The 27,622-nt window shown below is 48.5% G+C and overlaps 1 protein-coding gene across 1 annotated transcript in view; it reads left to right on the top strand.

The window, feature by feature from the left end:
• The window catches only part of UBE3B (ubiquitin protein ligase E3B), a 92,809-nt gene that overhangs the window by 21,701 nt on the left and 43,486 nt on the right, over positions 1 to 27,622 (top strand). The window contains 7 exon segments of the mRNA XM_030219431.1: positions 1,719 to 1,778; positions 1,781 to 1,803; positions 3,652 to 3,734; positions 11,884 to 11,989; positions 23,127 to 23,247; positions 24,600 to 24,777; positions 26,624 to 26,781. Coding sequence (XP_030075291.1) covers positions 1,719 to 1,778; positions 1,781 to 1,803; positions 3,652 to 3,734; positions 11,884 to 11,989; positions 23,127 to 23,247; positions 24,600 to 24,777; positions 26,624 to 26,781 — 729 coding nt within the window.

Raw genomic sequence — 27,622 nt, 5'->3', positions numbered from 1 at the left:
CCTTGTATCGCTTCCCATAAAACTTCTAAAGTGATAGCTGTAGGTTTTTTCAAATCTCCCAGCACGACAGAGGACGCGCTCAGGTTCACTGCAGGCAATACACTCGCCTGCATCGATGTTCCTTCTGGCGTTGAGGAAGCAGCGGGGTCTCCGCAAACAAGCGCAGGGGACCGACTTCCGGATACCTCGCTCCGTTCCACCGCTGAATCCTGCCTCTCTCCTGGCCTTGGGGGTACAGCCATTGGGGGAGGGCTCAACGAGGCTCCCTCAGCGCTCAGGTCTGTAAGATTTTCCGGACCACCCGTAGCGAAACCGCCAGCTCCCGGCGTCAGCAATCCCATCTCTGCCAGAGTCATCTGCCGCAACGGAGCTGGTTCCACCCTGCGCGCGGAGACAAGTGCACTGGGTTTACCCTTTCGCTTGCCCATAGCGGCAAGCGAATCTCCGTGTGCAGGTTTCAATGGAGGGAGGAGAGAGCTCGGCGCACGTCCGTTCAGCTAGACGCCATCTTGGATCCTCAAGAGGCAATAACTTTTATCAGAGGGAGGGTTTGTAATTTGATTACTAGAACAATTATGGTAGAAAATTTGGGGGAAAGAATTTTTCAATAACCAAGAATTCCTATAAAGGGGTTTCTTATAATTCTATAGGGTTAATATTCAAAAACACTTATCCGGATAATAGCTGGGATAGCCCCACTGAACATCTTTTCATGGTGCTTCTGCACTATACGGATGGACCAGGGCCGTCCAGAAATGTTTCAGAATACTGGCAATATTTAGTCTGCTGTCTGGATAAATTACCCACATAACAGAGAACAGATAGCATAGAGGCATATTTTCAAAGCACTTTGGGAGGCTAAGTTCCATAGGTTTCTATGGAACTTTGGGAGGCTAAGTGCTTTGAAAATGAGCCTGATAGTGTCTTTTTTTTTTATTTTAGTTTTTAAGTTCAAAAGCTTTTATTGAATTCTGCGAAACATAAGATCTCTCTATATAAAAGGCAACCCCAACGTTCTAATGAAGCCTCCACGGAAGTTGAGATGCCCGAGATATCCGGTGTGCCCTGGAGTGTCTGCACCGCCTTCGCGTCAAAATGTCATGACGTCGAGGGCGGAGCAATGACACTCGAGGGCCGAAACGGAAACGCCACAGGCACGGCCACGGAGGCGCAGCAAAAAAAACAAAACCAAAAAAACTCTCCCCACACAAAGCGAACCCTGAACAACGACCGACGGTCACACGGAGGCAGGCAAGTTGCTCGGAGGGACGGAGGGAGGGGGCCAAAGCGGGTTTGCACTAATGTTTTAAAACAACTTGGGCAGCCTAAGTGCTGTTAAAGAAATTGACATCCGGGAGGGGTTTTATTTTTATTATTGTCTCTGGGGATAATTGTATGCAATGATGTTTCTCTCGCATGCCCCTCTTCTATAGAGGTGGGAGGGATGGGGTATGGGGAGGGGGGATGAATATTCTGAGTTGAATTTTGCATCAGTTGTATGTTGTTACTGAATAATTCGATAAAAGTGTTATATAACATAAAATTCAAATAATTATGAAGCCAAATAAAAAAAGAAATTGACATCCAGTGCGCCCCCTTGTGGCACCTCATTTGAAGTGCCCAGTTTCCATCTCGCCCCCTTGTGGCACCTCATTTGAAGCGCCCAGTTATAGATTTTTACCCCCTATGACGTTTGGATTTTTTTTGTTCTCTTCCAGGAGAAGCATTGAGACCTGCTTTGAACCATATCTGTGCCAACATTATGGGACACCTGAACCAAAAGGATTTTATTCCGTGCTCCAGGTTCATTTTACCAAAGTAGCAAATCAGGAAGGCAGATAATGATTATTATTATTATGAATTTATTAATTTATAATAGGCCCGATATTCAGCTGGTGGCGGTCAGCGATTTGCTGACCATCACCGGTGTTATCCCCGGAAATTCAGTGCCATGTGATGTCCTAGCTCTGGTATTGAACTTCCAGGTTTTATGGGGCAGTGAAAACATAGCTGGTAAAGTGCGATATTCAGCCCTTAAACAGCTGTGGGGAACCAGAAGTATTAAGGAACTTAGAGTGACCTTCAGTAAAAGGCACTATTACATTACCATTCAGTAACACTGTTTAATGGGGCATTATTATTATTATTTTTGTTACATTTGTACCCCGCGCTTTCCCACTCATGGCTCAATGCGGCTTACATGGGGCAATGGAGGGTTAAGTGACTTGCCCAGAGTCACAAGGAGCTGCCTGCGCCTGCAGTGGGAATTGAACCTAGTTCCCCAGGACCAAAGTCCACCACTCTAACCACTAGGCCACTCCTCCACTAGCAACATTCCATGTAGCAGCCTGCCCTTGCAGATCAGCAATGCGGCCGCGCAGGCTTCTGTTTCTGTGAGTCTGACGTCCTGCACGTACATGCAGGACGTCAGACTCACAGAAACAGAAGCCTGCGCGGCTGCAAGGGCAGGCTTCTACATGGAATGTTGCTAGTGGAATAGCAACATTAACATTCCATGTAGAATCTCAAATAGTAGCAACATTCCATGTAGAATCTGAAAGAGGGAAAGGGAACTGGGACTTGATATGCTGCCTTTCTGTGGGGTTTACATAGTATATACAGGTACTTATTTGTACCTGGGGCAGTGGCTGCTTGTGCCTGAAATGGGAATTGAACTTAGTTCCTCAGGACCAAAGTCCACCACCCTAACCACTAGGCCACTCCTCCACTCCGATCTATTCTCTACGATCTGTGGTGAAATCTGGAGACCACGTCTGAATTTCAGTGAGTCAATGAGCAAATCCCTCACCACCCCCTGCACTTGGCTGAAGCTAGTTAACAAGATACTTGACTTCTGGGAGAGATTTAATTGTTTCAGTTCTTCAAACAGCACTGAATACATCTATTTATTTACCACTAGCTGTAAGTCCCATTGCATAACATGGGACCTGAGTGGAGGAGTGGCCTAGTGGTTAGGGTGGTGGTCTTTGGTCCTGGGGAACTGAGGAACTGAGTTCGATTCCCACTTCAGGCACAGGCAGCTCCTTGTGACTCTGGGCGAGTCACTTAACCCTCCATTGCCCCATGTAAGCCGCATTGAGCCTGCCATGAGTGGGAAAGCGTGGGGTACAAATGTAACAAAAATAAAATAGATACTATTGGAGATTCTACATGGAATGTTGCTACTATTGGAGATTCTACATGGAATGTTGCTATTCCACTAGCAACATTCCATGAAGAAGGCTGCGCAGGCTTCTGTTTCTGTGAGTCTGACGTCCTGCAGGACATCAGACTTACAGAAGCAGAAGCCTGCGCGGCCACATTGGTGATCTGCAAGGACCGACTTCTACATGGAATGTTGCTAGTGGAATAGCAACATTCCATGTAGAATCTCAAATAGTAGCAACAGTGGAGGAGTGGCCTAGTGGTTAGGGTGGTGGACTTTGGTCCTGGGGAACTGAGGAACTGAGTTCAGTTCCCACTTCAGGCACAGGCAGCTCCTTGTGACTCTGGGCAAGTCACTTAACCCTCCATTGCCCCATGTAAGCCGCATTGAGCCTGCCATGAGTGGGAAAGCGCAGGGTACAAATGTAACAAAAATAAATAAGGTTCCTGTCATTCCACAAGAGTAATCACAAACTTTCTTTTCAGATTTTGCTAACAAATGGCTTGGCCCGATCCAGACCATCCCTATCCAAAGGCACTTTAACTGCTATATTTTCCCTTGCATTACGGTAAGGCAGTGCTAGCTGCGACTGACATTCAATTAAATATTTCTTAATAAGATGTTTCAGCTTCAGTCTCTTAAAAGTGTTTGAAATACTCCCTGAACATCTTTGTGCTAATTTGCGCTGTACCAATAAAGGACAGTTATTTTGGGGGAGGTTATCAAGCTTCGTTAGGGCAATAACCTGCAATATTTGCCCCTTAATGTGACTAAAGGGCACTAAAGCAGGTTGTCTTGCTCTAATGCAGCATTAGTTAAATCACCTTGAGGTAAATAGTAATGAGATGCAAATACATGTAAAACGGCTCATTACTATTTAAATGCTATATTCTCCGAGGACAAGCAGGCTGCTTGTTCTCACTGATGGGTGACGTCCTCGGCAGCCCCTCCAATCGGAATCTTCCTAGCAAAGTCCTTTGCTAGCTCTCGCGCGCACCGCGCATGCGCGGCCGTCTTCCCGCCCGAAACCGGCTCGAGCCGGCCAGTCTTCTTTCGTCCGCACTCGGTACGGCTGTGTTTTTTGCCGTGTTGAGCCCCGGAGAGTCGACCTCGCGCGTCCGTTATTTAATCGACGTGTTTTTTCTTCGGAAAAGTTTCTTTTCGTTCGGAAAGTGCTCCGGAAACCCCCTTGGGTTTCGTTTGCCCCTTCCCGTATTTCCAGTTTTTGCCCCGGTAAGTTTTCTTTCGTTGTCGGGGTAGGCCTCTTTTCGGCCTCGGTCGAGATTTTTCTCCCTTAAAGTTTTGGTGCTCCAAATTCGTCATTTCGGATTTTGACTTCGCCGGCGTGATTTTTCCGCCCATGACATCGAAGCCTTCCAGTGGCTTCAAGAAGTGCACCCAGTGCGCCCGGGTAATCTCGCTCACTGATAGGCACTCTTCGTGTCTTCAGTGTCTGGGGGCCGAGCACCGTCCCCAGAACTGTAGTCTGTGTTCCCTCTTACAAAGGCGGACTCAAGTAGCGAGATTGGCCCAGTGGAACGTTTTGTTCTCGGGCTGTTCGTCGGCATCGGCACCGGGGTCATCGTGTGCATCGACGTCATCAGCGTCCAGACCTTCTTCCTTGGCTGCCAGTGCATCGAGTGCATCGAGGCATCGGCCCTCTGCATCGGCGCCGAGACATCGGATAGCTGCATCGACGTCGGTGGTACCGGGACCTCGTCTCCTGATGTCGTCGAACGGTGGTGCATCGAGTGGAGTGCAGGTGAGGGCTGTCCATTCCCCTGCTGGTGGCGGTGAGCCCTCGGGTGGGTCTCCTCCTACCCTGAGGGCTCCTGCGGTACAGCCCCCACGAGACCGACCTCCTTCGGCCTCGGCCCCGAGGAAGCGACGGCTGGATTCTACGTCCTCCTTGTTGGTGCCGGGGAGCTCCGGTGACATGCTTCGGAAGAAGTCGAAGAAGCATCGACACCGGTCCCCTCCCCGCGTCGGCACCGAGAGCTCTGGGTCGCCGAGGGAGTCGGCACCCAGCAGGCATCGGCACCGAGAGGACCGCTCACCCTCTGTTCAGGAGGTGTCGATGCGCTCCACTCTGGACAGCCCGGAACAGCCTCCACGCCCGGAACAGGTTCTGACGTCGACGCCTGCATCGACCTCCATGCCTTTCTCTGCAGCCGCTCTGAACGAGAGCCTCCGGGCCGTTCTCCCAGAGATTCTGGGAGAGCTGTTGCGCCCTACCCCTCCGGTACCGGCGGTGCTTGCGCCTCCGGTACCGTCGAGCGTGGCGCCGGCTGGCCCGTCGCCCGGGGTGAGGTCCCCGACGTCGGTACCGCGTGCGGTGCCGACTGCGGCCACCTCCCAGGAGGGCTCCCCGACTACGTCGGCGGAGGGAGCTTCGCCGATGCGGGCGAGGGAGTCTACCTCTCGACGCCCCCATCGTGGACGTGGCTCCACGGAGTCGAGCCGGGCACGGTTGCAGACGCAGGTCCGTGAACTTGTGTCTGACACCGAGGGTGAGGCCTCGTGGGAGGAAGAAGAAGACCCCAGATATTTCTCTGACGAGGAGTCTGAGGGTCTACCTTCTGATCCCACTCCCTCTCCTGAAAGACAGCTTTCTCCTCCCGAGAGTCTGTCTTTTGCTTCCTTTGTCCGGGAGATGTCTACGGCCATCCCCTTCCCGGTGGTTGTGGAGGACGAGCCCAGGGCTGAAATGTTTGAGCTCCTGGACTATCCTTCTCCACCTAAGGAAGCGTCCACTGTTCCCCTGCACCATGTCCTCAAAAAGACATTGCTGGCGAACTGGACCAAGCCTTTAACTAATCCCCACATCCCCAAGAAGATCGAGTCCCAGTACCGGATCCATGGGGACCCAGAGCTGATGCGCACTCAGTTGCCTCACGACTCTGGAGTTGTGGATCTGGCCCTAAAGAAGGCTAAGAGTTCTAGGGAGCATGCTTCGGCGCCCCCGGGCAAAGACTCTAGAACCTTAGACTCCTTTGGGAGGAAGGCCTACCATTCCTCTATGCTCGTGGCCAAAATTCAGTCTTACCAGCTCTACACGAGCATACACATGCGGAATAATGTGCGACAGTTGGCGGGCTTGGTTGATGCTCTTCCCCCTGAGCAAGCCAAGCCTTTTCAGGAGGTGGTCAGGCAGCTGAAGGCGTGCAGAAAATTCCTGGCCAGAGGAGTTTATGACACTTTTGATGTTGCGTCCAGGGCCGCTGCTCAAGGTGTGGTGATGCGCAGGCTCTCATGGCTGCGTGCCGCCGACCTGGAGAATAGAATCCAGCAGCGGATTGCGGACTCGCCTTGCCGTGCGGACAACATTTTTGGAGAGAAAGTCGAGCAGGTGGTAGAGTCTCTCCACCAGCGGGACACCGCATTCGACAAATTCTCCCGCCGGCAGCCTTCAGCTTCTACCTCTACAGGTAGACGATTTTTCGGGGGAAGGAAGACTGTTCCCTATACTTCTGGTAAGCGTAGGTACAATCCTCCTTCCCGACAGCCTGCGGCCCAGGCTAAGCCCCAGCGCGCTCGCTCTCGTCAGCAGCGTGCGCCTCAGCAAGGCCCCTCGGCTCCCCAGCAAAAGCAAGGGGCGAGCTTTTGACTGGCTCCAGCAGAGCATAGCCGACATCCAAGTGTCAGTGTCGGGCGACCTGCCAGTCGGAGGGAGGTTGAAAGCTTTTCACCAAAGGTGGCCTCTCATAACCTCCGATCAGTGGGTTCTGCAAATAGTCCGGCAAGGATACACCCTCAATTTGGCCTCCAAACCTCCAAATTGCCCACCGGGAGCTCAGTCTTACAGCTTCCAGCACAAGCAGGTACTTGCAGAGGAACTCTCCGCCCTTCTCAGCGCCAATGCGGTCGAGCCCGTGCCATCCGGGCAAGAAGGGCTGGGATTCTATTCCAGGTACTTCCTTGTGGAAAAGAAAACAGGGGGGATGCGTCCCATCCTAGACCTAAGGGCCCTGAACAAATATCTCGTAAAAGAAAAGTTCAGGATGCTTTCCCTGGGCACCCTTCTCCCCATGATTCAGCAAAACGATTGGCTATGCTCTCTGGACTTGAAGGATGCCTACACACACATCCCGATACTGCCAGCTCACAGGCAGTATCTGCGATTTCAGTTGGGCACATGCCACTTCCAGTACTGTGTGCTACCCTTTGGGCTCGCCTCTGCGCCCAGGGTGTTCACAAAGTGCCTAGCTGTGGTAGCAGCGGCACTTCGCAGGCTGGGGGTGCATGTGTTCCCATATCGCGACGATTGGCTGGTGAAGAACACATCCGAGGCAGGAGCCCTGCAGTCCATGCAGATGACTATTCGCCTCCTGGAGCTACTGGGGTTTGTGATAAATTATCCAAAGTCCCATCTTCTCCCAGTGCAGAAGCTCGAATTCATAGGAGCTCTGCTGGATTCTCGGACGGCTCGCGCCTATCTCCCAGAGGCGAGGGCCAACAACTTGTTGTCCCTCGTCTCGCGGGTGCGAGCGTCCCAGCAGATCACAGCTCGGCAGATGTTGAGATTGCTGGGCCACATGGCCTCCACAGTCCATGTGACTCCCATGGCCCGTCTTCACATGAGATCTGCTCAATGGACCCTAGCCTCCCAGTGGTTTCAGGCTGCTGGGGGTCTAGAAGACGTGATCCACCTGTCCACGAGTTTTCTCGAATCCCTGTATTGGTGGACAATCTGGTCCAATTTGACTCTGGGACGTCCTTTCCAAATTCCTCAGCCACAAAAAGTGCTGACAACGGATGCGTCTCTCCTGGGATGGGGAGCTCATGTCGATGGGCTTCACACCCAAGGAAGCTGGTCCCTCCAGGAACGTGGTCTTCAGATCAATCTCCTGGAGTTGCGAGCGATCTGGAACGCTCTGAAGGCTTTCAGAGATCGGCTGTCCCACCAAATTATCCAAATTCAGACAGACAACCAGGTTGCCATGTACTATGTCAACAAGCAGGGGGGCACCGGATCTCGCCCCCTGTGTCAGGAAGCCGTCAGCATGTGGCTCTGGGCTCGCCGTCAAGGCATGGTGCTCCAAGCCACATATCTGGCAGGCGTAAACAACAGTCTGGCCGACAGGTTGAGCAGGATTATGCAACCTCATGAGTGGTCGCTCAACTCCCGAGTGGTGCGCCAGATCTTCCAAGCGTGGGGCACCCCCTTGGTGGATCTCTTCGCATCTCGAGTGAACCACAAAGTCCCTCAGTTCTGTTCCAGGCTTCGGGCCAAAGGCAGACTGGCATCGGATGCCTTCCTCCTGGATTGGGGGGAAGGCCTGCTGTATGCTTATCCTCCCATTCCTCTGGTGGGGAAGACTTTGTTGAAACTCAAACAAGACCGAGGCACCATGATTCTGATTGCTCCTTTTTGGCCGCGTCAGATCTGGTTCCCTCTTCTTCTGGAGTTATCCTCCGAAGAACCATGGAGATTGGAGTGTTTTCCGACCCTCATCACGCAGAACGAAGGGGCTCTTCTGCATCCCAGCCTCCGGTCCCTGGCTCTCACGGCCTGGATGTTGAGAGCGTAGACTTTGCCTCTTTGGGTCTGTCAGAGGGTGTCTCCCGCGTCTTGCTTGCTTCCAGGAAAGATTCCACCAAGAGGAGTTACTTCTTTCTGTGGAGGAGGTTTGCCGTCTGGTGTGACAGCAAGGCCCTAGCTCCTCGCTCTTGTCCTACACAGACCCTGCTTGAATACCTTCTGCACTTGTCTGAGTCTGGTCTCAAGACCAACTATGTAAGAGTTCACCTTAGCGCAATCAGTGCATACCATTACCATGTGGAAGGTAAGCCGATCTCGGGACAGCCTTTAGTTGTTCGCTTCATGAGAGGTTTGCTTTTGTCAAAGCCCCCTGTCAAGCCTCCTACAGTGTCATGGGATCTCAATGTCGTTCTCTCCCAGCTGATGAAACCTCCTTTTGAGCCACTGAATTCCTGCCATCTGAGGTACTTGACCTGGAAGGTCATTTTCTTGGTGGCAGTTACTTCAGCTCGTAGAGTCAGTGAGCTTCAGGCCCTGGTAGCCCAGGCCCCTTACACCAAATTTCATCATAACAGAGTAGTCCTCCGCACTCACCCTAAGTTCTTGCCAAAGGTCGTGTCGGAGTTCCATCTGAACCAGTCAATTGTCTTGCCAACATTCTTTCCCCGTCCTCATTCCTGCCCTGCTGAACGTCAGCTGCACACATTGGACTGCAAGAGAGCATTGGCCTTCTATCTGGAGCGGACACAGCCCCACAGACAAGTCCGCCCAATTGTTTGTTTCTTTTGATCCCAATAGGAGGGGAGTGGCTGTAGGGAAACGCACCATATCCAATTGGCTAGCAGATTGCATTTCCTTCACTTACGCCCAGGCGGGGCTGGCTCTTGAGGGTCATGTCACGGCTCATAATATTAGAGCCATGGCTGCGTCGGTAGCCCACTTGAAGTCAGCCTCCATTGAAGAAATTTGCAAAGCTGCGACGTGGTCATCTGTCCACACATTCACATCTCATTACTGCCTGCAGCAGGATACCCGACGCGACAGTCGGTTCGGGCAGTCAGTTCTTCAGAACCTGTTTGGGCTTTAGGATCCAACTCCACCCCCCGAGGGCCCTGTTTGTTCTGTTCCAGGCTGCACTCTCAGTTAGTTGGTAAATTTTTTAGGTCAATCTCAGTTATGTCCTCGCCGTTGCGAGGCCCTATTGACCAATGTTGTTGTTTTGAGTGAGCCTGGGGGCTAGGGATACCCCATCAGTGAGAACAAGCAGCCTGCTTGTCCTCGGAGAAAGCGAATGCTACATACCTGTAGAAGGTATTCTCCGAGGACAGCAGGCTGATTGTTCTCACAAACCCGCCCGCCTCCCCTTTGGAGTTGTGTCTTCTCTTGAACTGTATTGTCTTGCTACATACTGGACTGGCCGGCTCGAGCCGGTTTCGGGCGGGAAGACGGCCGCGCATGCGCGGGCGCGCGAGAGCTAGCAAAGGACTTTGCTAGGAAGATTCCGATTGGAGGGGCTGCCGAGGACGTCACCCATCAGTGAGAACAATCAGCCTGCTGTCCTCGGAGAATACCTTCTACAGGTATGTAGCATTCGCTCTGTGGCTTGTTGCACCAGGTGCACATCGCAAGCTGTGGAATAGCCGGTAAAATAAAAGCTGGGTTTATTTTACTGTCCAGGGAGCATTGGTCCTCAACGCTACGGCCCAGTGTTCTCAGAATCAACCAAAGAGTAGGGCAGGGATGGTGCTTCCAAATACCACGAGGAAGAGGTGTTTTGAGGACTAGAGAATGACACGGGGGCGGGGAACCGTAGTAACGACGGGGACAGAGCTCACGGGGATGGGGGACAGAGCCCACAGGAACGGGGACAAACTTGGTCCCCGTGTCATTTTCTAGTTGGAAGTGTAGAGGGTGGTGGTGGGAAGGAGGGTTATTATAGCTGCTCATTGTTATTATTGTTTTCTATTTGTAATTTATACACAACAGTTGCACAGCATATTGTTCCTTTTTATTCTTTAATAAAAAGATTTAAATATAAAATCATGAGTGTTCAAGGCTTCTGTAGATGAAGACAGAGCTCACAGGACAGGGACAGAACCTGCGGGGACTGTGTGGGGGTGGGGACGGGGACAAACTTTGTCCCCGTGTCATTCTCTATTGAGGACTTCCAGAGCAGGACAAATCTTCATTGGATCGATGTGACTTTGCTTTTAGATAGCATCTCGGTATTGTGTGGGCTGTACTGCATTGTGTTTGTGTTTTGTTAGCGATACAGAAGTCCATTTGACCTTGATATACCACATTGGTCAGACTCCTTAAGCAGGCGCATAGGCGCCGAAACGTGGCCGCTGTGTCGAGTCCTTTTGGTGTATTTCTAATAAACATCACTGACTACAATCTTCTTTATGTTCCTTGTGGTATTTGGAAGTGCCATCTCTGCCCTACCTTTTGGTTGATTCTACTGCAGTCATAGGGTGTGTTGTTCCTTCACCTCTTGTGGGTGCTTTCCCTTACTCTAATGTTCTCAGGCCACATCTTAAAGGGGCCACTCTGTCCCTCCTACCCCACCGCAGTGGTCTGGCAAAACAAGAGACCTTTGTCGGGGTGTATGAGCAACTGATGTGTGCTTCTGTGGAGTGGTTTGGATTATGTTGTCATGTTTGATTAAGTGCCTTAGAAGATGGTATGGAGATTCTAGATGTTTGGGGTCTTCCACTTCTGCTCGTGTGGTGAATTATTAATTTTGCTTGTGCATGTTAGCATTTTTTTTTTTAATTTTTGGAAACTTTTTGCGATGATTTTGGTACTTACGTTGGATATAGACTGCATGTGATTTGGCTACTGTCCAGTTTTTTGAGGAGCATCCCCTTTTTCTCTTTTTTTTGGAGTTTTTTTGAGCCTGCTCTCCTTTTTCTGGATTACTTTGTATCAAACAAAGCCAATGATAAGAATATGGGACTCTGTTTAGAGTTTGTTTTGTCCTCCTTGTTTTAGGATGGACTTTTTTTGAGGCTTTGCTTCTTAAAAAGTTTTTGAGTTTGGTAGCCCCCTATAGTCTTTGTCTTTAGCATAAGGTATTAGCAAACATATTTTTGTGGTTAAAGTGTTAGACTGTTTGCTTTTCCCTTTTTTCGTTCTAGTCTATAAGGTACCACATGTCAATTTTGTTTCCTCAGACTAACACGGCTATCCCTTTTAAAGCCCATCATTGTGTTGTGTTTGCCTATCTTTTTAGTCCTGTGATTGCTGCTCACTTTTCTGACAACTTGTTGCGATCATTTCTAATACACATCATGTCGGTGCCAGCCATAATATCTCATCTCTCTGCTCTGTCGCCTGAGGTAAGAAGCCACCTTTAATTACTGAGCCAAACTTTGATATGCGGATTATGTTTAAACTAGCCGTTGAGCCCGTGTAAACGGGCTAGTTTTGGAATGGGGGGGGGGGGTTCCGAGGCCCCCTCCCCGAGGTTGCCACTGCCCCGCCCCCCCCCCCCCCCCCAGTCGCCGCCGGTACCCCCCGGCCCGAGCACTGTCTGTTATTGAACTTACATCGCACCACGCAGACGCAGCAGGCACATCAGCAAAGCTGCCATCGGGACGGGCTTCCTTCTCTGCCTGTGTCCCACCCTCATGTGACGTAACGCGGCGAGGACGGGACACAGGCAGAGAAGGAAGGCCGTTCCGACGGCAGCTTTGCTGATGTGCCTGCTGCGTCTGCGTGGTGCGATGTAAGTTCAATAAGAAAGACAGTGCTCGGGCCGGGTGGAGGGGCGGCGGTGGCAGCGACTCCGGGTGGGGGGAGCGGTAGCAGTGACCTCGGAGAGGGGGAGGGCGGAGCGGTTGGGAGTACGTCTGCGGCATGCGCAGTAGAGACTTCCCGCTCTGTCCCGCCCCCTCATCACGTATTGATGCAGGGGCGGGGCAGAGAGGGAAGTCTCTACTGCGCATTTGCGAGTGAGTACGACACTCGCCTTTTATATGTTTGATATCTTCTCCCTCGGTGCTACTGCAAGATCATTGCATGCCCTAGGTGAATCTTCCACCTGGCTTCCCCCCCCTCCCTCCCCATTAACCTTCAGGTCATAAGAACATTAGTGGTGATATATTGAGACAGACCGAAGGTCTATCGAGCCCAGCATCCTGTTTCCAACAGTGGCCAATCCAGGTCACAAGTACCTGGCAGAAACCTAAATAGTAGCAACATTCCATGCAGAACCCCAAAGTCTAGCAAGGTTCTAGAATTCCAAAGAATAACAAGATTCCATGCAGAATTTCAAAGTGTAGCAACATTCCATGTAGAACCCCAAAGAGTAGCAAGATTCCATTCCATATCATCAAGCTGATCAATCCATAGACTGGTGGGTTGTGTCCATCTACCAGCAGGTGGAGATAGAGAGCAATCCTTTTGCCTCCCTATATGTGGTCATGTGCTGCCGGAAACTCCTCAGTATGTTCTCTATCTCAGCAGGTGGTGGTCACACACAGCAGCAGCTCTGGCTAGGCCTCCAAGCCTAATTTTTAGGTTTTGTTGAGTGCCTGGGGTTGAGGGCTCTTCTTGAGCAAGTGCAAACCTGGTGGCGCCAGGTCCCTCCTTTTCTCCCCCCTCCCGCTGGCTCCGTTAAAAAAAAAAAAAAATTTTGAACGTCCTTAAAGGCGTTTATTTCGACGTTTATTTAAACGTTTATTGCAGCTACTCACTGGGACACCAGGTCGTTACAGCTCGGAGCGGAAAGCAGGTAATTTTTACCTTTTTATAGCGGGCAGGGGGTTCCCCGATTGGACAAGTTGTCTGCAGGAATGCCTCTGGTGACCCCAGAGTGGATTGTCGTCATGACGGACGCCTCTTTGACGGGCTGGGGAGCCCACTGCTTGGGAAGGACATTGCAGGGGCTCTGGTCTCCTGCAGAGGCAAAGTGGTCTATCAACCTCCTGGAACTCAGAGCCATTCGGTTGGCGCTTTTGGAGTTCATCCCGGTACTGGCGTTGAAGCCAGTACGGGTCCTGTCGGACAATGCCACTGCTGTGGCCTATGTCAACCGCCAGGGAGGTACCAAGAGCGCCCCTCTAGCCAAGGAGGCCATGAATCTATGCCAGTGGGCGGAAGCGAACCTGGAACAGCTGTCAGCAGCCCACATTGCCGGAGTCATGAATGTCAAGGCGGACTTTCTCAGTCGCCATACCTTGGAGCCCGGAGAGTGGCAGCTATCTGCTCAGGCGTTCTTGGACATCACGAAGCGCTGGGGCCAGCCGAGCCTAGATCTGATGGTGTCATCGGCCAATTGCCAAGTGCCGCGCTTTTTCAGCAGAGGACGGGACCCTCGATCCCTGGGAGTAGATGCTCTTCTCCAACAGTGGCCGACACAAGAGCTTCTCTATGTGTTCCCGCCCTGGCCCATGTTGGGCAGGGTGCTAGACCGGGTGGCAAAGCATCCGGGCCGGATAATCCTGGTGGGTCCGGACTGGCCCAGACGTCCCTGGTATGCGGACTTGATCAGGCTCTCAGTCGACGATCCTCTGCGGCTGCCAGTGGAGCAGGGCCTGTTACATCAGGGTCCCGTGGTGATGGAGGATCCCTCCCCCTTTTGGTCTTACGGCCTGGCTATTGAGCGGCAGCGTCTGAGAAAGAAGGGCTTCTCAGACAAGGTCATCGCCACTATGGTGAGAGCGAGGAAGCGCTCTACTTCTACTGCTTACGCCAGGGTTTGGCGTACCTTTGCAGCGTGGTGTGAAGCAGGCTCCCTTTCTCCCTTCACTGCTCCAATTTCTTCAGTGTTGGCGTTCCTGCAAGAAGGTCTGGAGAAAGGCCTGTCGCTCAGTTCCCTTAAAGTCCAGGTAGCGGCTCTGACTTGCTTCAGGGGCCGCCTGAAGGGTGTTTCCCTGGCTTCACAGCCAGATGTGGTGCGCTTTCTCAAGGGAGTTAATCACCTGCGCCCTCCTCTGCACTCTGTGGTGCCTGCATGGAATCTCAATCTGGTGCTAAGAGCATTGCAGAAGCCGCCTTTTGAACCCTTGTCGAGGGCATCTCTGAAAGACCTGACGTTGAAAGCAGTCTTTTTGGTGACTATCACTTCAGCCAGAAGAGTTTCCGAGCTCCAGGCGCTCTCATGTCGAGAGCCTTTTCTGCAGTTCACTGAGGCAGGAGTGACTATTCGCACAGTGCCTTCCTTCCTGCCCAAGATTGTTTCTCGCTTCCATGTGAATCAGCAGCTCTGTCTCCCTTCCTTTCGTAGGGAGGACTACCCAGAGGAATACTCTGCTCTCAAATGTCTGGATGTGAGACGAGTCATCATCAGATACTTGGAAGTGACCAATGATTTCCGGAAATCGGATCATCTATTTGTCCTGTTTGCAGGTCCTCGTAGGGGCCTGCAGGCTGCTAAGCCTACAGTGGCAAGATGGGTCAAGGAAGCCATTGCAGCGGCTTATGTGGCCGCGGGGAAGGTGCCGCCTATCCAGCTGAAGGCTCACTCCACAAGAGCTCAGGCGGCCTCGATGGCAGAGGCCGGTTCCGTCTCCTTGGAAGAGATATGCAAGGCGGCAACTTGGGCTTCGGCCCATACATTCTCCAAGCATTACCGCTTGACTGTGGCTGCTCGGGCGGAGGCCCGGTTTGGAGCTTCAGTGTTGCGGTCAGGGATTTCTATGTCCCGCCCTGGGTGAGTACTGCTTCGGTACATCCCACCAGTCTATGGATTGATCAGCTTGATGATATGGAAGGTAAAATTATGTATCATACCTGATAATTTTCTTTCCATTAATCATAGCTGATCAATCCATAGTCCCTCCGAGATATCTGTACTGTTTATATTCTGGTTGCATTTCAGATTCAAGTTTAGTCTTCAGTTCCTGTTCAGGAAGACTTCGTGTTCAAGTTATTTTTTCACTTGGATTCTTCAAGAGTTGAGACGAGTTTGTGTTACAGTGAGCTGCTGCATTCCTCTCCCCTCCGTTTTACGGGGCTGGATTGAGATTTAAATTCTGCCGGCACTCCCTCCCGCTTCGTGCGGCTGTAGGGCAGCTTTGTACCCCTCCCGCTTCGGCGGTGTTAGGGTCAGTCAGCTCCTCCCTCGGTTGCGGTTGCAGGATAAGCCAGATCCCCCGCATCGGCGGGTGTGGTGTCCCTCCCCCGCTCCGCGGGGATGAGCTGGACGGATTCCCCTCCCCCACTTGTGTGGGGATGAGCTGGGTTAATTCCCCTCCCCCGTTTCGGCGGTGGTGAGCTGGGCAGAGTGTCCCTTTGTGGGTGTAATTCTCTAAGTGCTGAGTCCTGCGGATGGAGCTTTGATATCGACATACTGAGGAGTTTCCGGCAGCACATGACCACATATAGGGAGGCAAAAGGATTGCTCTCTATCTCCACCTGCTGGTAGATGGACACAACCCACCAGTCTATGGATTGATCAGCTATGATTAATGGAAAGAAAATTATCAGGTATGATACATAATTTTACCTTTAGAATCCCAAGTACATAAGTACATAAGTGTTGCCACACTGGGAAAGACCAAAGGTCCATCAACCCCAGCATCCTGTTTCCAACAGTGGCCAATCCAGGTTACAAGTACCTGGCAAGATCCCAAAACAGAACAATACATTTTATGCTGCTTATCCTAGAAATAATGCTCAATACTAGTAGAGTAATATAGGAGAGACACCTGGGTGGAGGTTAAAGGCAAGGTCTCATATTCAGATCGCAGTTAATAACAATTTGTTAGACTGCTCACATTTTAATCATAGACTATGATTAAAATGTGAGCAGTCTAACAATTTGAATTAACTGCGATCTGAATATGAGACCTTGCCTTTAACCTCCACCCAGGTGTCTCTCCTGTATTACTCTACTAGTATTGAGCATTGTTATCAGTGACAAAACGTAGAGTCAGAGCTGCATTCTTTGGCAGTTATCCTAGAAATAAGCAGGGGATTTTCCCCAAGTCCATCTTAATAATAGCTTATGGACTTTTCTCCTCGTGTCATCACCCACTTGAGATTTTGATAATTAAACTTAAAAATAACAATCGCAATCCACCTCAACACCCTCCCAGAACAATCCCATAAAAATAAAGAATCAAACATTGTACTTTAAGCATTAACATTTGTTTTGTGTGTGTATAAGCACACACACACACTGAAAAGTAATGTCTCCGCCTCCATAATTCATCAACAAACGGCAGCATAGACATGCAACATGTGTTAACTTGTTCTTGGAAATCTCTTCCATCACCTCAGCTGCTGAGAAGTGTCTGTGGGAAGAGGTTGTTTTGCTGTTGCTTGTGAAATGGAAGCATGCAGTGAGCACTCGGGGCGATTTAAGCAACATGCCGTGATAGAATTTCAACTGTTGAAGGAGTCCCTTTATTTGAAATTCACCACCACTTGCAGGTTGTTCATGGTGATGACTGTGTTGATGTGTGAGTACTGTGTGTCACTAGGCCACGAAAGGTAAAGATTGTGGACTGGGAATTGGTGATTTGTGTGATCAAAAACGAGTCTCGCATGAGAAAGGTTAATGAACTCATAAACATAGTAACATAGTAGATGACGGCAGAAAAAGACCTGCACGGTCCATCCAGTCTGCCCAACAAGATAACTCATATTTGCTACTTTTTGTGTATACCCTACTTTGATTTGTACCTGTGCTCTTCAGGGCACAGACCGTATAAGTCTGCCCAGCACTATCCCCGCCTCCCAACCACCAGCCCCGCCTCCCAACCACTGGCTCTGGCACAGACCGTATAAGTCTGCCCAGCACTACCCCCGCCTCCCAACCACCAGCCCCGCCTCCCGATCTTGACTAAGCTCCTGAGGATCCATTCCTTCACAGGATTCCTTTATGCTTATCTCACGCATGTTTGAATTCCGTTACCGTTTTCATTTCCACCACCTTCCGCGGGAGGGCATTCCAAGCATCCACTACTCTCTCCGTGAAAAAATACTTCCTGACATTTTTCTTGAGTCTGCCCCCCTTCAATCTCATTTCATGTCCTCTCGTTCTACCATCTTCCCATCTCCGGAAAAGGTTCGTTTGCGGATTAATACCTTTCAAATATTTGAACGTCTGTATCATATCACCCCTGTTTCTCCTTTCCTCCAGAGTATACATGTTTAGTTCAGCAAGTCTCTCCTCATACGCCTTGTAACGCAAATCCCATACCATTCTCATAGCTTTTCTTTGCACCGCTTCGATTCTTTTTACATCCTTAACAAGATACGGCCTCCAAAACTGAACACAATACTCCAGGTGGGGCCTCACCAACGACTTATACAGGGGCATCAACACCCCCTTTCTTCTGCTGGTCACACCTCTCTCTATACAGCCTAACAACCTTCTAGCTACGGCCACCGCCTTGTCACACTGTTTCGTCGCCTTCAAATCCTCAGGTACTATCACCCCAAGATCCCTCTCTCCGCCTGTACCTATCAGACTCTCCCCGCCTAACACATACGTCTCGCGTGGATTTCTACTCCCTAAGTGCATCACTTTGCATTTCTTTGCATTGAATTTTAATTGCCAAACCTTAGACCATTCTTCTAGCTTCCTTAGATCCTTTTTCATGTTTTCCACTCCCTCCCAGGTGTCCACTGTTACAGATCTTAGTATCATCCGCAAATAGGCAAACTTTACCTTCTAACTCTTCAGGCAATGTCACTCACAAATATATTGAACAGAATCGGCCCCAGCACTGATCCCTGAGGCACTCCACTACTCACCTTTCCCTCCTCTGAGATCACTAAAAGGGAAAACTTTGAAAGAACAATTGAGAAGAGGTTGGAAGTACAGGAAAGACATTTTTTTTTTTTTTTTTGCAACATGATAATGCTAGGCCTCATAGAGTATAAGAATCAGCGTATGCCTAGATCTGAAGGAGGGATGAGTCTCATAAAACTAGATTACACCTATCGAGCTACTTTCATAGGCCTCCAGGCTTACCTAATGGCATCATAAGATCCCAATGCATAAAAGGTGCTGAAATATGAAAGAAAACTTCCAGAATCCAGTTCCATCATTAAACCTGGACAAGCATTCCGACGAGTAGAAGGAATGGGTGAAAATCCATCAGTAGCAAAAGGGAAGGAAGCAACAGAATTTTCAAAAGAAGAGAAAAAAAACTCTTCAAGGAATTTGATCAGCAGGGGAGAAATAACAAATGGCAAATATACAGCGGGAAATGCAAAATGTTACTCCAGGAGTTATCTGTGGATCGACATCGGACACTTGATGATTATGAGTGTAAGTTGTTCTCCGCTCAGAATGGAAGATGTGCAGACTAGAAATCTTTTAAATAAATAAGGAAGATAAGGGGAGGTGAATTGAAACCTAAGGGTGAGCAATTGATCGCTGCAGCCCAGGACAGCGGATTACAGATAAGATGATTTACAGCAAGCATTGAAAAAAAACTGGTGCAAGAGACATCTGTAGATTCTGTAAGAAAGAGCTAAAAACAGTTACTCAATCTCGTGGCTGGCCGCAAAGTGTTGATGGTGGAAAATGTTTATACGGAAAGGCACAGCAAGGTGGCGCGTCTCATTCATTGGAAACTCTGTAAGCGTTACAACATCAGTGAATCAGAAAAACATTGAGATTTATTTTATTTTATTTTTTTGTTACATTTGTACCCCGCGCTTTCCCACTCATGGCAGGCTCAATGCGGCAGGCAATGGAGGGTTAAGTGACTTGCCCAGAGTCACAAGGAACTGCCTGTGCCGGGAATCGAATTCATGACCCTAAGAGAATTGTGGAAAACGAAGAGGTTATGAGTTACCTGGGACATCTCTAGTATAAGGATTCTGTAGAACTCAATATCGTAAGTCAAAATCCAACTTCTATACAAATATATTCTGTATCTCAAGGAATGTCATATAATACTACCATGTAAATATATAAAGTGGAGAAAAAAGACTTCAGTCAAAACAAGAGACACACCTACTTGTGAGGAAAGACCTTCATAAATGTAGGAGGCTCTTTATAATTATAAGTCTTAAAAAAAACTCCACTTATATTCTTATTTCAGTTTCTTCAAAATGACAATAAAAACCTTTCGAAGGTAGAGAATAAGCTGAAGAAAGCATGTAAGAAATGTTGCCAACAATTATACATACAGTACTAATCTTGGCCCTCACAGTCTCTCTTTCATCTTGACATAATGCAGTCCAATCAAACTTCTTAAATCCCAAATCCCGACAGGGGTTCCCTGTTTCACCTCTTCAGGCTGCTTCAGGGGAAAACATTAATATATTACTTGGGACATCCCCATCCCGACTGATAAAAAGCCTGATGCCAGAAAACCAGATATAGTTGTAAAAGAGAAACACCAGAACGGCATTGAGGTGTCGATCCAAGCTATTACTCAGTAAAACACATGGAGAGAGGGAAGATCCTTAAGTACCAAGAAATGCAGTGAGATAAAGAAAATGTGGTAGAAATATACAGAAATGTATCTCATCGTTTGGGTGCCACAGGCTTGATGGAAAACAACTTCCAAGCACATTTGGATAAGTTGCCTCTATATGCTACATCGTATGAACTCCCAGAAAGAATCTCCTTTGGCACAATGCAAGTACTACGACAAGCGTTGGCAGTAAATTTGAGGGATTGAAATCATACTCCATGTACGCTAGCTTAGGAGTGAGCTTCGTTCCTGTCATGATATGTGCAAAATTAACCCATTTGGAGAAATTGCCCCACAAGAAACACGAAAATGATAGCGGGGATGGGACGACTTCCCTATGAAGAAAGACTAAGGAGGCTAGGGCTATTCAGCTTGGAGAAGAGACGGCTGAGGGGAGACATGATAGAGGTATATAAAATAATGAGTGGAGTGGAACAGGTGGATGTGAAGTGTCTGTTCATGCTTTCCAAAAATACTAGGACTAGGGGGCATGCGAAGAAACTACAGTGTAGTAAATTGAAAACAAATCGGAGAAAATTTTTCTTCACCCAACGCGCAATTAAACTCTGGAATTCATTGCCAGAGAACGTGGTGAAGGCGGTTAGCTTAGCAGAGTTTTTAAAAAGGGGTTAGACGGTTTCCTAAAGGACAAGTCCATAAACCGCTACTAAATGGACTTGGGAAAAATCCACAATTCCAGGAATAACATGTATAGAATGTTTGTACGTTTGGGAGGCTCCCCAGGTGTCCTTGGCCTGGATTGGCCGCTGTCATGGACAGGATGCTGGGCTTGATGGACCCTTGGTCTTTTCCCAGTGTGGCATTACTTATGTATTTATGTACCATAGAGACACTTGCGAAGATGGGTCTCAGAGTTTTACACAATAACAAATGCAGAGAAAAGAGCTAAAAAAAAAATCACTGCAAAACTAACAAAAACCCAAGGGACAAAGTCAAAATGCTGTCATAAATAAGTGTAGAAAAAGACCTCAGTGGAAAATGCCATTAGTCCCCACTAAAAAGGAGATAGAACTTAATTTCCATCATTGGCCAAAAAAACTTCACCAAAGCCAAAATCCTATGACTTTTCAACTTTTCCAAAAATATTGCAATCCCAATACTTTTAAAAAAGAAAAGCATTCTTTCAAGCAAAAGAAAATGAGACTGTCTTCCAGTGCAAAGGGAGAAATATTATTAGTCCTCACTGTACAGCATTATAAATGTCCAACCTTGAAATTAGTATTTATCTTTATACAGAAGAGCTGACGGTCGTACACTGAGTACCTTTGTCTTACCCTGTTTGCCACGAGCCCAGACTTAGAGCCATGTGATTTCCAATTTTTTTTCCAAAATTGAAGGAATACCTTTGAGGGCATTTGTTTGACATAAAGAGGTGGAAAAGACTGTGAGCAACTGATTCAAATGCAAGATGCGCCATTCTTTCGCAATCATTTTCAAAAATTTGTCCATCGTTGGCAGAAACATGTAGCGCATGGTGGCAACTATGTAGACAAGTAAATACATGTAATAAAAAAGCAAGTTTCAAGCATTACTTTTGGTTTTTTTTTATTCGTTACAATATATTTAAACAAAAGTTATGGAGGTGAAGGCATTATTTTTCATTCGACCCTATATATAGACATGCACAGAAAACAATGCTTAATAATTAGAACAGCGGTTCCCAAACTGTGTGCAGCGAACTCTCAGGGGTGCCGCGAAGCATCGCTCCCTACTTTCCCTTCCCGCAGGTCTGGCATCTGCCACTTCCTTCTCCTGCCGCCACTGCAGTGCTTGCAGCTTACATTTTCGGGCCATCCGCGATTCACACAGGCACTGTGGGGACTTCCCTCTGCTGCGTCCGTCCCTCGCATCAGAGAGGGCCGGACGCGGCAGACTGCAGTGGCGGCAGGGGAAGGAAGCTGCAGCAATTCTGGACCTACAGGAAGGAAGGTAGCGAGTGATGCTGGATTTGGGGAAGACAGAGGGCTGCAGAGAAAGGGAGACCTATGTTTTATTTTTTATTTTAGTTACATTTGTACCCCACACTTTCCCACTCATGGCAGGCTCAATGCGGCTTACTTATACAGGTACTTATTTGTACCTGGGTAATGGAGGGTTAAGTGACTTGCCCAGAGTCACAAGGAGCTGCAGTGGGAATTGAACTCAGTTCCCTAGAATCAAAGTCCACTGCACTAACCACTAGGCCACTCCCCAGGGTAAGACAGCTCTCCTGGCAGGGAAATGTTGCGGGGGGGGGGGGGGGTGGAGACCCATGTGGGGGGGGAGGTGTGCCACTGAGACCCATATGGCTGGGGGGGGGGGGGGGGGTGCCATGAACCGAAAAAGTTTGGGAACCACTAATTTAGATGTTACATACATACATACATACATACATACATACATATGTGTATATGAGGGCAGTTTGCAAAAGCCAAATGGACTATTTGAAAATTCTGGGATCAATATTCAGCCATCGGCGTTGAGTATTTTGCTGACTGCTTACGGCGTTATTCCTGGATATTCAAAGCTGGGACCTGTGCGGGCTTCAACTTTGAATATCAAGCTGGCTAACACGTAGCTGCTTAAGTTGATATTCATCACTTAAGTGGCCATGGAGGTAGGTCAGGCATTGATGTGGTCCCATTTATGCACCAACTCTGGCCGCTTAAGTACTGAATATCGGCACTTAAGTGGCCAAGGGCTGATTCCACCCCCCAAGATAGCTAGCTTTGTGTTTGGTGCTAACTGCGATATTCAGTTAAGTGCGGCTACCCCGACCAAGCAATTTAACCAGTCAGTGGCCAGCTAAATTGTTTTGAATATTCTCTGCTCTCCTGGCAGGGAAATGTACAGGCTGATGGTTATCAAAGTTTGTGTGTTTATCATAATCAACTGTTTTGCTTTGACTGTAGCTGCTTTTTGCCACCCTCCTTAGAGCGGTGACCCTAGTCTTCCATGGTGGTTAAGCCCAGCCCTGTTCTCCCTTATTCCTTCTGGCAGTTTTTCCCAGTTCTGGAAAGTAACAATAAAAATGGTGTTTAATTGCCCTCAGGATAACATGTAAAACATTCCTCTCTTTTTCTTTCAGGGACTGTCAGTAATAGAATCCCAAGATCTGTTTCGTAAATTTGTCTTGTTTTTGAGTCGGGAAGAACAGTGCAACGATGTGTGCGTTTGTCTTGAAGGAAGCCATACTTTGTGCTTATTGGGTAAGTGGTTTTTGGAATCTGTGTGTAAGAGTGTAGGAAAAGATTTATGCTCTAATGCAGGACACTCGGCAAAAGAATGGCCTAGGGGGTTAGATTAATAGACTGTGAATCAGGGGAACCAGAGTTCAAATCCCACTTCCCCAACTGACATTCCTTTGAGCTTGGGAAAGTTGTTTTTCTTTTTTTAAGTTTAAATATCTTATTAACTTTTATCCCTACAAATGTAAAACTGAACAACAGAGAAACAATAATCCAGGCTGTGATGATTTGGGGTAGTGAGCTCTTTTACAGTTGAAGGCCCGACTGAGGTTCACAAGAGCAGTAGTAGAGTGACAGACTGAGGGAGGAGCAGACACAGGAAGGTAAGGGGGGGCGGAGGGGGCAGCTCCGGCAGCCTTGCCCTGGGCCCAGCTCTGTCTCTCAGTGGCCCTGAGTAGGATTTGAACTGGGTTTCCCTGGTTCTAACCACTAGATGACTCCTCCACTTGTATTGTAAGCTCTTTGAGGAATAGACGTATTGTACCCAAGTTCTAAAGCTGCTTAGGCAACATTTTAAATGATGGGCTGGATAACCCCAAATTATCAAACATATAAACGGCAAGTGACCGACTCACCTGCAAATGCGCAGTAGAGTCGGAACGCTGAGAGTGTAGAAGTCCAAGCCCCGCTTCCACCAGCAGTACAGCCCAATAGGGAGGAGGGCTTGGACATGGGTGTGGAAATTGGAGGAGGAGGGAGCAGGGAGGGATGGAGGGGGCGGAACTGAGGGAAACAGACGCTGGGGGGAGGGCAGGGGAGAGAGCAGGGTTGGTGGACGGGGGGGGGGGGGGGGGGGGGGGGCCCATAGGAAAACAAAAAACTAGCCCGTTGTTACGGGCTTAACGGCTAGTTATTACTTAAATGGTTATTGTCTGCAGCTTGTGCAACATTTCTTGATCCTTTAAGTAGGAAAGGATTCAAGAGTTGTACACGTAGGACAGATGTGTGGAGCTGTTCAGCTTCTCCGTATATCCTTGCTTCCTTGAATTGTAAGCTCTCTTTGGGGCAGGGGGGTTTTATTGTCCCTGGATACTAATAATGCAATAAGTTTCTCCTTCCATTACGTAGCTTCCCACTATTTGGAAAGATGGGCTAAAATCCAAAAAATATTATTCCTTCCCTTCGCCTTTGCTTACCCTTTAATTTTCCCCTGTACGCTCACCGTGCTAATGTGGAACGATACTATTTTCACACACGTGTGCATCACAGGTTCAGTCTTCAGTACAGCCAGCTCAGCTTAACATCCAGTTCTGCAGACTGCCGTAAGTATCGAGGCGCCCCTGTGGCTCAGTCTTCGCTTCTGCTTCTTGCAGGTAACCTTATCTCTTTGGGCTCCCTGACTGAAAAGACAATGGAAGAGGAAGCAAAGCATTTTGTGACTGTGCTCACTGACATGCTCTCCTACTGCCAGAAATATGTTTCCCAGAAGAAGTCGAATCTGACCCACTGGCATCCGGTCCTTGGCTGGTTCTCTCAGACAGTGGATTATGGGTAAGAAGTGAAAGTAGCTGTTTGGAAGAATGGGGGAATCCAGGGAGTATCACAATCATTGTAATAAAAGCTTAGAATTGGTTTTAACATCGCAAATGGAGTGTTTCTCGGTTTGTTAAAAAGATTAGTTGACGACGGCATGTATATCATGGAGATGATGTGCTTAGGGCTCAGGAGGGGCAAAGAGAGGGGTTAACACTTGTTTGCTTCAGAGTACAGTTCAGATGAGTAGGATCGGGTAGACTCGCCTTTCACTCTCAGCCAGCAAAGGTGAGCCTTTGTCGCCCAGGTATTTGTAAGCCACATTACAGGTATTTGTAAGCCACATTGAGCCTGCAAATAGGTGGGAAAATGTGGGATACAAGTGCAATCAAACATATAAAAGGCAAGTGACCGACTCACCTGCAAATGCGCAGAAGAGTCGGAATGCTGAGAGTGTAGAAGTCCAAGCCCCGCCTCCACCAGCAGTACAGCCCAGTAGGGAGGAGGGCTTGGACATGGGCGTGGAAATCGGAGGAGGAGGGAGCAGGGAGGGAAGGAGGGGGCAGAACTGAGGGAAACAGACGCAGCGATGGAGAACTGACGACACGACGACGGCGGAAAGGGGGGGGGGTCAAAGGTGATGGCGGTGGGGACGGCAGGGCACAGGAGGTCACAATCGCGGTGGATGGGAGCCCGAGGATGGAGGGTAGGGGAGAGAACACTTGATGGACACGGGTGGATGGGAGGAGGGAGAGGAGGGTTGCTGGACATGGGGGGAGGACAAGGGAGAGAGCAGGGTTGGTGGATGGGGGGGGGGGGGGGAGGCCATAGGAAAACAAAAAACTAGCCCATTGTTACGGGCTTAACGGCTAGTAAATAAAATAAATAAGGGGAAAAATAAGCAGAAAAAAAGTCTGCTTCTCATTCTCTGTACGTATCTAAACACAGATTCCAAGTTGTGATTAAAGCAACATTTCTCAAACTAGGAGCTGAGAGCTGGGAGGTTAGGTTTCAGCCTGTGCTGGGAGCTTGCAGACCTGTGGATACTTCATACCCCCAGGAACTGCAAAGAGAGTTTTAAACAAAACTCCCCACAAAGTTTCTTTTAAAATGATCTGGTGCCACAGAGATTTTTTTTCTGCACTCTGTGCTGGTGCAAAGTACATAGGGTAAATGTACAAAAAAGCACATGCAAGGATTTGAAATTTGAAATTTCCGTGCTTGCAGTTGCTGGCCCGTCTCAGCCGCAGTGCCTCTTTTCCCCACAGAAACATAAACTTACCTCTGTTTTGCACAGCATGGGTGGTTTTCCTCTTGGAGCAGGAAAAGGGGGTCATTGTCAAAGCGCTGTTTTCCCCCATTTATCCATGGAGAAGCCCTTTGAAAAATTCTCCTTTAATGAAGAAGAGAGTGACTCTTTCTCTCACACTTCTTCAGGATCAATTTTTAGTGCATTGATCAGTTTTACAAGAAGTGCTTCATACTCAGCCTTTTTCAGTTTCTCCTATGTTTCTGCTGAAAAGTTTTTTTTTGTTTTTTTTGTTTTGGGTTTTTTTTTTTTTTAACGTTTCATTTCCTAAATAAATATATTAATCAAAGATTGTACTGGACAATTTACTTCATCTTCCCCCTCGACCCCGTGACGCCTGATATACTTCTACCTCATGTGACCACAACACAATCTTGTATTTGTTATCAACCGTAATGGCGAACGCCTTTATGATACTTTGTAAGCCACATTGAACCTGCAAGTAGGTGGGAAAATGTGGGTTATAAATATAATAAATAAATATTGTTTTTACCAGTATGAGATCTTGTATTTCTAGGAGCCTGTTTTCAGTGTCTTGCTTTTTCCTCTTTCTAGTTTAAATGAATCCATGCCTTTACTGACCAAGCAACTGCAACATCTTTGGGGGATCCAGATGATCCGCGTTTTGTTCAGAGATGTCCTGAGCAAGAAGCTTGTGGAGAACCAGGAAGTGGCACTGAGCGTTTCACCGCAGAACAGCATGCCGATGAAAAGTTAGTGTAGACCAGCGAGTTATTAGATGCTCCTAGAGAGCTTTTACTATCCATCGTCTGCCTTGCTTAGGATAGTATCCTCCTCTTTCAAGCCACGGTCTTATCTCCCCACATTGGTGCATCTGGACTCTTACACGTAACAGAAAAGTGCCATATCTGCTTAAATTTAGCCAGATAATTGGAGAAAGATCCATTCACCTTGAATACGGCTAGATAAAGTGACTGGATATCTTATCTAGTTAACTTTAGACACGACGGGCCTTATTCTTTAAAGGTTGTGCTCCTCATTTACGAGCGTAATCTATTTTGGAATGTAAATTTAGGAGCATAACCTTTATAGATAAGGCCCAATATCGGGTCCTTTAACTAAGCTGTAGCAAAAAGTGGCCTTAGTGCAACTTTACTTTCCTGCACGCTAAGGCCATTTTTACAGCAGCCAGAAAATGGCTGATTTTTCCCAATTAATGAATTACGGTAATGTTTCCGTTAGCGCGTGAGCCCTTACCTTCACCTGTTTTGTAGGCGGTAAGGGCTCACTGCTAATCCCTCTGAGAAAAATTCAGAAATATATTTTATCGCGTGGTTTGCACGCTAACATTGGGATTTTACCACAGAATGCCTCTATTTATTTAGATTTTGCTCACACCTTTTCCAGTAGTAGCTCAAGGTGAGTTACATTCAGGTACTCTGGATATTTCTCTGTCCCAGGAGGGCTCACACTCTAAGTTTGTACCTGAGGCAATGGAGGGTTAAGTGACTTGCCCAAGATCACAAGGAGCAGCAGTGGGATTTCAACCGGCCACCTCTGGATTGCAAGACCAGTGCTCTACCCACTAGGCCA

This window comes from Microcaecilia unicolor, chromosome 11 (assembly GCF_901765095.1).
Source record: "Microcaecilia unicolor chromosome 11, aMicUni1.1, whole genome shotgun sequence".
Classification (NCBI taxonomy): domain Eukaryota; kingdom Metazoa; phylum Chordata; class Amphibia; order Gymnophiona; family Siphonopidae; genus Microcaecilia; species Microcaecilia unicolor.
The sequence above is the reverse complement of the archived record's forward strand: the minus strand, read 5'-3'. Positions and strand labels throughout refer to the sequence as shown.